The sequence below is a fragment of the Crotalus tigris genome, unplaced genomic scaffold (genome assembly GCF_016545835.1).
Source record: "Crotalus tigris isolate CLP2741 ecotype Arizona unplaced genomic scaffold, ASM1654583v1 scf7180000017568.12009008, whole genome shotgun sequence".
In the NCBI taxonomy this organism is placed as follows: domain Eukaryota; kingdom Metazoa; phylum Chordata; class Lepidosauria; order Squamata; family Viperidae; genus Crotalus; species Crotalus tigris.
Genome location: NW_024096478.1, coordinates 678651 through 692080, shown reverse-complemented (window position 1 = coordinate 692080; position 13430 = coordinate 678651). Strand labels below are relative to the sequence as shown.

General features: G+C 39.6%; 1 protein-coding gene across 1 annotated transcript; it reads left to right on the top strand.

Moving 5' to 3' along the window:
* Window positions 1–908: 908 nt before the first annotated feature.
* On the top strand, window positions 909–13029 carry FGF1 (fibroblast growth factor 1). Its single transcript, XM_039350915.1, has 4 exons — window positions 909–915; window positions 986–1171; window positions 9706–9809; window positions 10410–13029. Exons 1-4 carry the CDS (start codon window positions 909–911, stop codon window positions 10602–10604), a joined length of 492 nt encoding a protein of 163 aa, XP_039206849.1. The 3' UTR covers window positions 10605–13029.
* The last annotated feature ends 401 nt before the right edge of the window (window positions 13030–13430 follow it).

Sequence of the window (13430 nt, the reverse complement as noted above, 5' to 3'; positions counted from 1 at the left end):
CTCAGCATTGGGGTCAATTTTCACCAAACAAATAAGCTAATGGATTGGTTTCTTAGGTGGGCTAGAGATTGCTGCTTCAACTAACTATAATAGGGCATCATGTCCGGACCAAAGAGTTGCTGATAACACTGCCGGCATCATTTTGTGATGCCGTGTGAGGTGAATGAAAAGCTTGACCTGTGGAAGCCCTCAGAGAAGTGAAAAGGATTTGCCCATTTGCTGTTACCCAAACCCACATTTTTCTTAACCACTCCCACGTTTGGTGTTTGCTTTAAAAAAGAGCCAACTATTTGATACTTAATCAAAACAAGGAACAGTCTTCAGTTATACTGTTGTCTTTGTGTGTTTGTGTATGTGTATGTGTGTGTACTGTGGGTCCCTTTTTCCCTTGTTGGAAACTCCTCTGATTATAAATGCAGTTTCCTTTCATTTGACATGGGAAACAGATGAAAGCTCTAAACCAGATCTCACATTTAACAGAAAACTATGCCAAAACTTTGCTCTGGGTGCATATGTGCTATAATTCTGCCCACTCTACAGCATTTAACTCCTCTCCAGAAGCCACCAATTTCTGATTACAAACAGTGAAAGTAGTCCAGAAAAGTATAGCTCTTGCTTTCTTTCCTCTCTCTGCCTATTGTCTATCTAGACAGATACAGGGATTGAACTGGTGCCCTATAAACATATGGCTCTTGTCCTGCTTTTATCTTATTTATTTTTATTTATCAAACATAGCATACCATAGCATATTCAAAAAGCCTTTTCAAAGATTGGGGGGGGACCAAAGATACAGCATGCTGTCTTGCTCTGTATATTGAATGTTACTTTGGTGAGCTGGTTAATAACTAAAAATAATGCCTATAAATAATGCTTGGAAACTTCTCCTCCTGCTTTGAACATGCAATGATATGGAAGGTATCATTACTATTTTGGCTCCTTCTGCTGAAGTCCTGCTAAATTTCTTTTCCAGGACTGAAGATCTGAGTCCAAGGAAGGGAAAGCGATGTCTGGAGGGAAATTATGACATTTACTGCCATGACAGAAAAATTTGATCTGCCAATGGCAGATTACAACCAGCCCAAGCTTCTTTATTGCAGCAATGGAGGTCAGTTCCTGAGAATCCTTCCAGATGGCAAAGTGGATGGCACAAGGGACCGGAACGACAATCACAGTAAGCTGCTACTATTGTTATTGTAGCTGTTATTTTTGATCCAAATAGTGGCTTAGTGGCTTTCTATTCTCTCTATTCTATTCTCTTAGTGGCTTTCAGCTTTGTGGCATTGCAAAAGATTTGGAGGCATCTGCTGTGTGAAGACCAAATTCTGGCACAATCCATATAAAAACATATCATTCTGTCACTTCATAGGGGTAGAATAGCAATAGCAATAGCACTTAGACTTATATACTGCTTCGCAGTGCTTTATAGCCCTCTCTAAGTGGTTTACAGAGTCAGCATATCACCTCCAACAATCTGGGTCCTTATCGACCTTGGAAGGATGGAAGGCTGAGTCAACCTTGAGCTGGTGAGAATCGAATTGCCGAACTGCTGGCAGTAGAAACAACATGCACAGACCTGTCCCTATCCCTATCCAGTTGAGTGGTCCTGATACATTCTGGCTGATATAACAAAGCATCGGATTTCTTTTTAGAGCATTACCATAAATAAGATGACAAATGCTACACGCACATCCACATCCACGTACACTGAAGTCAAATCAGTTAAATAGTCAGAAGTAACCTATCCAAAGTCCATTAGATTTTTCAAGTGTGGTGTTAATTAATTAAATCATTAAACATAAATTGTAGTTGGGTATATCTAATACAAGCAGAGCCAGGAGACCTAGATTCTATTTATAAAATTACTTTGGGGAAAATTGGGATGTAGGTCAGGTCCTTCCTCTCTTCAAATTTACTGGATAGCTGAGTGGAACATCTAGGAATCTTAGGAGGCTTTCATTCTGAAACTAGGATGCAAATTCTCCATTGGCCAAGCATTTAGCCACATGTATCAGGAGGGTCTCCTTGCCTCTTCCTCCTGCATGTATTCATTGATCATTGTCTGAACTCAGCTATAGATGGATAAGAACTGCCATCTCATTTGCATTTGATTGATGCCAATTTGCCATGGACTCTGGGGAGAGGGTGTTGGATAGGAGGGGGAAAAGCTCATTACATACCATACCTTCTGGAGACACAACCTCAATGTCAGAACTGCATGCAGCTGCATACCACCCAGCCCACAATTGGAGACTGTTCCCTAAACAATTTATTCGAATATGATTGGACAATGGGAGATCAGCAGTGAGAAGTAGCTCAAGGGGGTAAAGTTAAATTTGGAGATCTTGGTACCCAATTTTCAGTTCTGGCTTTGCTCTACTGACTTCTGCTTGACCTTTAGTAAATTATACCTTTTTCACCAAATGGAGTCAGGGATTATTCTTACTTAAAGATTCTAGCTAGCTGATGTAGGGCTGACACTACTTCAGTCTCCAAATATTCTCCTCTCCTTCTTTTAGTCAGAGAAAGGATCGGATATGTTGTATCAGAATAACAAAGCTCCAAGTGAAGACCCATAATGAGATTGTATGCAAAATTGCTTGCTGGCAATATCTTCTGAAAGAGAGTGCCATTATTTTTTTTTAACATTTCCCCGCCCTGAGTATATTCAATTAATTGATCCAAATAGGAGGAAATATTATTCCGTGCTATTACATAGCACTTACCAACAGTTTACAAAGGCTATTTCTGGATCTGGGCAGATGTGGATCCATGACAGTCGTGAATCGCCTTTAATGTCTAACTGGTCCCTTTTAACAGATTTATAATTTGGAGGAGGAAAAGATCTCCACAGTCTTAAACATAATATTTGTCAGGATTACACTGTTGGACCCCTGTTCATTTGGACTAAATCCATTGACAGTTGCCTGTATGCCTTTAATCACATCTATTATTACATCTATGTATTGAAAATAACGCCACACAGTGTGCAAAGTGGTGAAGAAATAGCATCCCTGAGCTAAGTTGAATCACGGGGAGGGGATGCCAAATATCATTCCGTCTGAGAAAATAATGGGCTGAGCTCTAAAAAAAAACCTCTTTGATTTGGTCCATGAAGGAATGATTCTTTCCTCTGAGCATATCTCCATACCTCAGACATACCCAGGAACATCATATGCACTGTATAAATGCATGCATGCATGCGTGTGTGTGTACACACAAACACACACGTACATATATCAAAATTATGCAGAGAAATTGCAACATTTTTATCTAGGTTTCAGCCACAATAGCCCATCTTTTAGGAAATTTTACACCAGCAATTGACTTGTGGTTGTTGTTGTTGTTGTTAATTGCGAAGTCGTGTCCGACCCATCGCGACTCCATGGACAACGTTCCTCCAGGTCTTCCTGTCCTGACTTGTGGTACCAGTACGCTAAAGAGCACTACAGGAAAATTGGACGTGTTTCTGCTGTGGCAGCAAAAGCTATAAATATGTCTTATAAGTATTTAAAGCTTGTAGCTGCTCTCTTTTACATATATTACATCTTTTACTGATATTCCCTTCTTGATAATACCCATTGGCCTATTTGTTTGAAGTGGCATCCTTGCATTCATTTAAAGTTTGTTGTCTTGCCAAGACAAAATGCCTTTTATGTCTGTTTGTACAGGATAAATTCTCCGCTCAGATTCATTTTCCCGAGGGACTAGAATCTACTGAAAAGACTCATCTGTGCCAGAACAGCCTGGAAAGAGGAAATGAAAAGGCCAGAGAACCTGCGGAAGCCAATCTATATTTCTTAGGACACAAACAATTGGGTCTATTGGCCTCCGTGTGCCACACTCAATAATAATGCCCAATTGACTGAGAAAATGACAAAATGCAGCATTAGCCCTTATTTTACATATTATTAATCCAGAGCAGGAAGTTAGCTATTTTAGCCAGTGCAATTCTATTTCAGATTTAATAATCTTGACAATGGCCCCTCCAGCCAAATATTTATATACTAACAAGAAAGGTACAAAGCAAAATTCATCAATTCAGCTCTTGCAAAACACTCAGTCAGCTGCCTGAGATTTTGGTCTCCCCTATCAGCTGGAAAGGCCAGGAATAGAAGAGACAGGGCAGAGAGTGAACCCCCCCTCCTCTTGGGATAGGCTTTCCGGTTTGGTTTGGGATTTGTGTGTGTGTGTGCGCCCGTGCCTGCCTGACTGCCTGCCTTCAAATTAATCTTGACTCTTGGTGATTGCCTGGACAACCTCTGTAGTTTTCTTTGAAAGATTTTGGACTAACTTGCCATCCTCTGCTTCTTCTTAAGGATGAGAGATAATAAATGGCCCAAGGTCATCCAGCCAGCATCATGCTTAAAGTGGGACATTTGCTGGGAAGTTATTATTATTATTATGGTGGATTGCAGTCTCAGTCAAATGTTTAGGCTGGGTTTGGGATTTTGGTCCACTTATCAAGCCCTTCCAAAGGACATGGGATAGGCAGATGTTGTTGTTTAATAATATTAAAGGTATTGCTACAGGTTACATCATTATGGTTCATTGCGCAATCAGCCAGATGTTCAAATTGGATTTGGCACGTCTAGCTAGCAAATGGCTGATGTCGATATTTGATGGTATTATCATTTTGGCTCATCGCACAGTCAGCCAGATGTTCAGACTGAATTTGGCCAGATTCCGCTTATTGAGTCCTTCATAAGGATTTGAAATAGACAGATGTGGCTATATTAAAGGTATCATCACAGGATGTAAGCTATTATTATTATGGTTATTATTGGTATGCAGATGGTCCCGGATTTAGTGCTACCTAACACACTAGCTGCATTTAGCTGACTTTATTTAAGTTAAGTTAAACAGGATCAAACATGGTCAGTAGCTGAGTGGGAGACTTTTGGGGAATCCCAGGATTCTAGCCTAAACTATTAAGTTAAAAGAGAAATCCTACCAATGGCAAATGGCAAATGACTTCTGTATTGTAGTAAAGGAAGCTACATGGTTGAATCGCTACATCACCAACAAATGAGCTTCCCTCAAGGGAGATGAGCTTTAGTTATTAAAAAAAAATAGAGTTCCATTATTTCATTTTTCCATTATTCAACAGATTTATATCTGATAAGAAAACAATATGGAATTAGTTTGAAAACATGGGTGAAAGTGAAAGTTGCCAACATAAATCTTGATAAGATAGGGATTTTGTGCTGTCTATACAACTATCATCTCATCTGGAAGGGCTCTACATCTGCTAATATCTACCCAGTAGTAGTGCAATGTAGAAGAGTGGCCTTTGGCCTCTGATAGGAAGCACGTTTTCCCATGCTATCAGTTAATCTGGCCTTCTGTTTTATGTGCTTTCATGGTTTTACAGATTTGCTGTTTCCTTTATGAAGTGCATGAATCCACATTGTTTGTGCATGGTCTATCTAGTTCTACTTTGCACTTCTTTTGCATTTCTAATATATTAATCATACGGTATGTATACTATGAGAACCTTGAAATATTTGATGTTGGGATGAAATTCCTTGTCAGCGAAAACTGGATAAAGAAGTAGCAGAAGATGAAAGAATAATAAGATGAGCTTCACTGCTATTATTTGTACTACATCTAGACAAACAGTGTTTGATGGCACATCAGCACACCCACATACTGTATGCACAATAGCCTGGCTTCTGTGTGCTTCTCTTTGTATATCATGCATTGCTGAGCACTAATTTGAATCCAGATGGATTCCTTGGTGCAAGATGTGCTGAAGATGGAGTCAAATGCACATGCCAATTCCAAGAAAAACACTTACGGTATTTTAAAAAAGAAATCCACAAGAACACTTGGTTTTCTTCCCCTGCCCCAGCTCTGCTCTTTCTTTTTTTTTTCTGAAATCAGTTTATGGTTGAGGTTTATTAGAAATAGCATTTTCATACTCATGCTTGCACCCTCAACACAGGTCTGAATGAAGATGATCTCATCCTGAATAAACACAGCAAAGGACAGGCAGGAAGCTGCTAATGTAGAGTAAATTGGTATATAACCTTCTGAAATCTTGTTCAAGCAATAGAGATAAGAAAGCAAACAAGATAGAGATTCTGTAAAAGCACAAGTGTGCTTCCAGTTTTCCAGAACAAGCACAAGGCAAAATGCCACATGTTATGAAATCACTTATCAGGAATCTATGCCCAAGGAGGCAGCTTGGTCTCCAGTGCTACAGAGGCCAAATGGGAGTCACTTTTTGGAAATGTTGGCTAAGTATCCTTCCTTTTTGACTGTCCCCCTCTGGATCTCCTGCACAGGTCTGGACTTGCTAACATCCTGTGCTCAGTCTAGGATCTAATAAGTACCCAATAAATTCTTCATGTCTCTCAGAGCTAGTTTTTTTAAAAGTCATTCATTTCCATCCATAGTATAGGCCTTTTCCTACTCGCTAAAATGTCATGCGAGGAGGGGGGGGGAGAGTGCAATGCAGCTAAAATCATGCTTTTGCGAGTACTTTGAATTTCAAAATTAGGTTCCAACAGCAGCCTAATGAAAGCACTTATGATGAAGTGTTTAGATATTAAGCGTATTAAGAGGTATGTCTCTCTTCTAACAGTTCTTCAAACTGGTGCCCTCTAATTGTCTGGGGCTTTGATTCCCAGAATTCCCAGGTAGTATGATCATGGACTGAGCTGGCCTGAAATCACCTTATTCCTATTGCCCTTATTCTTCTAGCTATCAATGACTCATTATCTTGACTGCCTGATAACCAGATTTCCAAAGCAGTCCAGCGGCTTTGTAATTTTCCTCAAGCAAAACCAAATACAGATAGTCCTCAACTTATAATTCGTGTAGTGACCTTTCAAAGTTACAATGGCACTGAAAAATGTGACTTATGACCGTTTTTCACACTTACCACCATTGCAGCATCCCCATGGTCATGTAATCAATATTCAAATGCTTGGCAACTGGTTCATATTTATGAAGGTTATGGTATCACAGGATCATGTGATCACCTTTTGCAACCTTCTGACAAGCAAAGTCAGTGGGGAAGCCAGATTCACTTAGCAACCGAATTACTAACTTAACAATTGCAGTGATTCACTTAACAACTGTGGCAACAAAAGTCGTAAAATGGGACAAAACTCACTCAACAAATGTCTTACTTAACAACATAAATGCTGGACTCCATTGTAGTCGTAAGTCCAGGACTATCGGTAATAGGAGTTCCAGCTAGCTAACAGGCTTGGATGAAAGAGTTTCCCAAGTGGCTTTTCCACAAATAAGAGGAGTTGCACTGCCATGATGACAAATGCCAAAAATGCACAGAAAACCATTTCAAGTCTCCACTCTGAAGCAACAGATCTATCTTGACGCCATTATGCCATTACAGAATGCATGTGTGAATCAATCCTGTGAATGGACACACCCGATAAGAAAGGAAAGTAATTTCATGACAACAGAAGGGAAAATGTCTGCATTGACAACTGTACATCCATCAGCTAGACAGGGTATATGAGGATGAGAGAAAAACCACTTGTATAAACACTGGGTGCATTTAATAGGGAAAGCCTCTCATCATCTCCATGCTCATAAGGACAGATATCTCAGCTACATGTATGTTTAAATACTATGAAATAGAGAGAGGCAAAGAATTATATTGGTAGGATCCACTTGGAGCACTGAGTCCAGTCCCCTGGCCTAGGGGAAAAGGAGTCAAAAAAGTAAGGCTGGCAGCCACAATTGTTGTTGTTGTTGTTAATTGCGAAGTCGTGTCCGACCCATTGCGACCCCATGGACAACGTTCCTCCAGGTCTTCCTGTCCTCTACCATCTTCTGGAGTCCATTTAAGTTCACACCTACTGCTTCAGTGACTCCATCCAGCCATCTCATTCTCTGTCGTCCCCTTCTTCTGTTGCCCTCAATCTTTCCCAGCATTAGGCCCTTCTCCAGTGAGTCCTTCCTTCTCATTAGGTGACCAAAGTATTTGAGTTTCAACTTTAGGTATCTGTGTGTGCCTGTGTCTGTGTATCTTTGTGTGTCGATATGGATGCTATCTTGACTTTTTCCTTTACCTCTAACCCCATTGACATCCCCACACTGATCAGGATAGGCATCTCAATTAAAACATCCTTAAAAGATCAGAGCTTCTGTTTGAATATATCCATTTTCTGGGTAACTGATTCCATTTCTAAAAAATCAGTGGGAATTTGCCATTGTGGAATGTAAGACCATATTCTTTCAAGTCTTCCCTCTGGAACCATAGAGAATTTTTCCAGAGATATAAGAGGACTTTTTTTTATGGCCCCTTCCATTCCCCCTCCACATACCTGAATTTCAGAGACAGCAACTTCAGCCTTTTTTGAAGCTGCCCAAATAGGCCCAGCTTTAGGATGAAAGGTACAACTTGGTGCTCTAGGATTGCATACTAGTCTAAAAAGATTAAAAAAAAAAAAAAGGAATGTTCCTTCAACTGTAGCCAAGGAATTTTAGTGCTCCAAGTGACAGAAGAAGAAGATTATTAACCTGAGGAGTAATAATATTACCTGGATTTATTTATTTTTTTATAAAAAGTCCTACATTAACATTAGTTTTGTTTGTTCCTGCCCGCTTTTTGGGTCTCTGCTTTTCTATGACTGAGAAAATCCAAACCCCTAAGTTTGAAGGGCTGGCTTTTGTGGTCATAAGACCATAAGAAAAATCCTGCTGCCGGTTAATTCAGACTTTGGTTTTCAAAAATGGCCAGATATTCTGGCCATTCGCAAACTAGGAGCACACACACATAAAGGCATTTTATTTTCATAGCTGTTAGGTGATGACAGCCTTTGAATTTGTTAATATTTCCCAACAATCACCTGATTTAGTGTTCAGTTCTGGTTTTATATGTATAAATTTATTTCTTCTACTTCTGTTTCTAACCTGAAGCTCCCAGAAGTCTGGCCAATATTTCCCATAGCTGGGAATTCCGGAAACTGAACTGTAATTCAACACATCTTGATAAAATTCCAATTTGCGGAAAGATTCCCTAGCACATCAGGGAGGGAGGGAGGGAGGGAGGGAGGAAAGAAGGAAGGAAGAAAGGAAGGAAGGAAGGAAGGAAGGAAGGAAGGAAGGAAGGAAGGAAGGAAGGAAGGAAGGAAGGAAGGAAGGAAAAAAAACCATTAGGTATCACTATTGAATTATAATTTTCTCTCTCTTTTCCCCTGGAAGCAGTTTCAAGCCCACACATTCTTAAAAAAAATACATGTTTGCTAACTAATGCTAGAAATGAATTTATTGTAAATGAGTTATTAAACTTGGACATCCTGATGAAAAAATATTTATAGAGGAAACTCCTTAAATGGTTATGTGCCAATGGAATAACTCTAGTTACAGAGTACACTTCTTGGTGCAGACTGTGTAAATAAACTTGGGTAGTATCCTTACTTTCCACAGCCCATTAAGCTAATGCAATTATATTTGTATAAAGCTAGGAAAGGATTCAGAATAGCCTTGGTTCTGTCTTCAGAAACTGGGCTTGGCAAGTTGATGGTCCTCAAGCCTTCCTTTTGCAACCCAATCAGGCTAAACCATGCCCGGTGCATACATTTTCAAGCAATCAGAAGTTCAGAGGATAACACCTATTTATTATCAATCTTGGCAAATAACGTAGCCCTCACTGCACAGCTTCAACGATAGTATGTATTAACAGTGGTTCATAATCCTTCCTATTTTTTTTTTTCTTTCAAACTGTAGTTCAGTTACTGCTCAGCACAGAATATTTTGGTGCTGTGTACATAAAAGGCATTGGATCTGGACTATACTTGGCTATGGATGTCAATGGACGCTTACATGGCTCGGTAAGTATAGAGTTCCCCTGATATTAACTATAGGGAAGCTTTGAGGATGGCGAAAATCTTGTAGCTTGGAGAGCTTGGAATCAAAAATCATTCACACATGCACAATTAAATGTCACTTGTTTTGCTGCTGGGTTGATGCTTTTTGGCCAATCTTTATTTCTGGGAAAAGAAACTGAAATATTTGAAAACATTCTTAAACATTTTAGCTATTAGAAGGTAGCAGTGTTCCTCCAGATGAAACCATTAGAAGGAACTGAGACATATTTAAATCTAAACAAAATAAGGATCATCCAATAATCTGGTTTGCTGAGTTTTGCTGATCTATGACCATAATAGAAAAATTTGAAGACTTACTAACAGTCTTTCAAGATAAATGGAAAGTACCTTGCTAAGCAGCAAGGATCTGGAGCAAGAGGGTTAATTTTATCACCTGCCAAAAGGCAACAGATACTCAGACTTTCCCACCTTCTAAAATTGGACCAGAAAGAGTCAAAGTCTTCCACAATCCAAACACCATCATGATGGTCCTTTAGTGCCATAAACGGTTTTGGTCATTGTATTTACTTCCCTTCTGAATGCTACCAAACTCTTTTTTTTTAGCAGTTGCCAACAGCAGAGTGTGTGTTCCTGGAAAAGTTGGAAGAAAATAATTACAATACGTACAAGTCAAAGATGCATGCAGATAAGAACTGGTATGTTGCCTTGAAGAAGAATGGAAACAGCAAATTGGGACCGAAGACTACTTATGGCCAGAATGCCATTCTTTTCCTTCCTCTGCCAGTGTCACCTGATTAGGTTGCTTCTGCCCCACCCTTAGAAAAGTTGCCCTTTAAAATTAAGCAGCCAGTGAACTTTCCCCTTTTGTCCCTTCTGATTTGTTCTCATACTGGAAATAAAAAAATATGGACCACAAAGTACTTGAGATAGAAAATATACACTGCATCTCTAAAATGTCCATTCAGCCTCAACAATTCCATTGACATGCTATAGCATTACCTACAAATGAATCAATTAATAGCCCTAGAAAAGCATTCATCTTAGTGTATAGTTCCCATAACCATATACAGCCTATAATACAGCTTCCCACTTTGAAAGTGCATATTTAGGTCACAGCCCATTTCAAGGTGATATAAAACAGCTTTTAAGAATACTTGTGTATCACACAGAAGCAAAATCAATACTTACACTATACAACCATTTAAAACAAATAGACTGTGTGCCAAGGGCAAAGAAATATATATATTTATATTTATATAAATATAGAGTATCTTTATAGGTGAGCCGTCCTTTGCACACGGCTCCTAGCTCTTGTCATAGGTCCTAATTGATTTGGCTGTGTTCTAATTATGGCTTCCATATTGATGACTCCTCTTTTTTTGCTTCTACTGCTTGTGAGTGTGCCATTACTCACTTCTATCTCCCCCGATCTTGGATTAGGAAGGTTCTCTCCACCCCTTTTTTGGTTGGTTAGATCGTCCGTATCTCTAAATTGCTCCCTCTTCTCGTACTCACATCTCCCACCTTCCTCCTTCCTCTGCTCCTTACTTACTCCCCCGTTGCCATCCCTTATTCTATGGGGGCGCGCCCTCAGTCTTTCTCTCCATCTCGTGTTCTATATAGAATTATATTCACAATTATGAATATTTATATCATTCATATATATAATTATGAATATAATTTCCCACTCCCAAACTTTGGGTCCCTGAATTGATGTGAGGTTTTCAGTCCAGCCAGTTGTTTCTCACCATGCCAGAAAACTGATGGACACTTGAGGTAGTCCTCAAGTTACGATCACAATTGAGCCCCAAATTTATGTTGCTAAGTGAAACATTTGTTAAGTGAGTTTGCCCCATTTTACAACTTTTCTTGCCACAGTTGTTAAGTGAATTATTGCATTTATTAAATTAATAACATGTTAAGTGAATTTAGATTCCCCATTGACTTTGCTCGTCAGGTCACAAAGGGGACCACATGACCCTGGGACACTGCAGCCATGATAAATATGGTCTACTTGCCAAGCAAGTGACCGTGGGGATGTTGCAATGGTTGTAAGTGTGAAAAACGGTCATAACCCATTTTTTTTCAATGTCATTGTAACTTAGAACAGTCACTAAATGAATTGTAAGTCAAGGACTACCTGTACTTGGTTTTGTTGGAAAAAAATTACAAAGTGGGTGGACTACCTGTAAACCATAGGAACGATGCCTCTGATTAAAAGCCTGATGATAACGTTGGTACAGTATGTGGTTGAATCAACAGACTCCCTAGCTATAGTCTACAGCAGGGGTGTCAAACTGCTGGCCTACGGGCCAGTTGCATCATGCAGAGGCCGCACCCACCCCAGCTCCGGCAATGCAAAAAAAGTCACGATACATTGCGACATGTCACGTGACGTGGCAAGTTTGACACCCCTGGTCTAGAGTCATTCTTAACTGGCCTTTTTCCGTGTGAGATTTATTTATTTATATTGATTTCAAAAATGCTGTACTCCAGGTGACTCTGGGTTCTTTATGTAATAATAGCCGAACAATAAAAAGAGAATCAGATGATAAGCATTCACATTGAATACAAAAGTGGTTTACCGAAAATAGTCCCATGTAACATCATTAGTGTTGGAGCCATATGGATCTCTGGGGGAAAATGATTCCAAAGTTCTGTTAACTCTGTTGAACAGAAGAGACTTGAAGTGCATGAACTCTGCTAGATTTTATCAGATGGGCAAAAACAAGATATGCAGGACCCTTTTTAACATCCAGATCAGAGGTACTATACGGATTCATAGGTTTAATTCCAGAAATGTCTGTGGCTTTGAAAGAATAAGCCAGTGAGAGTAATTATACTATTGTTATAAAGATAATGCACATATTACATGTACAACAGCCATTCAAATGGAAGATAGGAGAGCAAGAGTTAGGAAAGGAACACTGGAGAATTGAATGAAAATTATTATCACCTTGCATATAATTCAGAATCTTCAAACTGAAAGATATGCATTGTGAATTGCTGCATTGTCCTGTGCTTGAAGCTAAGGTTTGAAGAAAAGTGCTGAAGTGCCCAATAGGTTGAATGTGAGCTGCAAAAGACAATAGCATGTTTCTCCTTAGATAAAGAGGACCCATTAGTTCATGGTCCTGGATTATGTTAGGCTACTTGCATAGAGCTCTGCTTGCTTTGGTTGTATTGGTTTGCGTACAGTGCTTCTAACTAAAGAAAATTTACAACTTAAATATTTGCCTGTTTTATTCCAATCTAGCCACTCAGGAGCCACTTAAGTAGAACAAACAGGAATAGGAAGGGGATATGGCTGTGGAACATTTTGTTCACAATGAACTGCCAGTTCCAAGTCTGGCACTGCAACTCCCTGAATACCTACAGCCCATTTCCTAACTAAAATCCCAAATCAATTTTCTGCAAAACATAATTTACCCAAGATTCAAAATGTGTTGCGTTGTTTGAGGGCAGAGACAAGATCTGATGATAGCATTGCAGAGGGCCTCAAACAGCCTGCCTAGGCCAGGGGTAGGCAACCTTGGCTCTTTTATGACTTGTGGACTTTAACTCCCAGAAGTTAAATTCTGGGAGTTGAAGTCCACAAGTCATAAAAGAGCCAAGGTTGTCTAC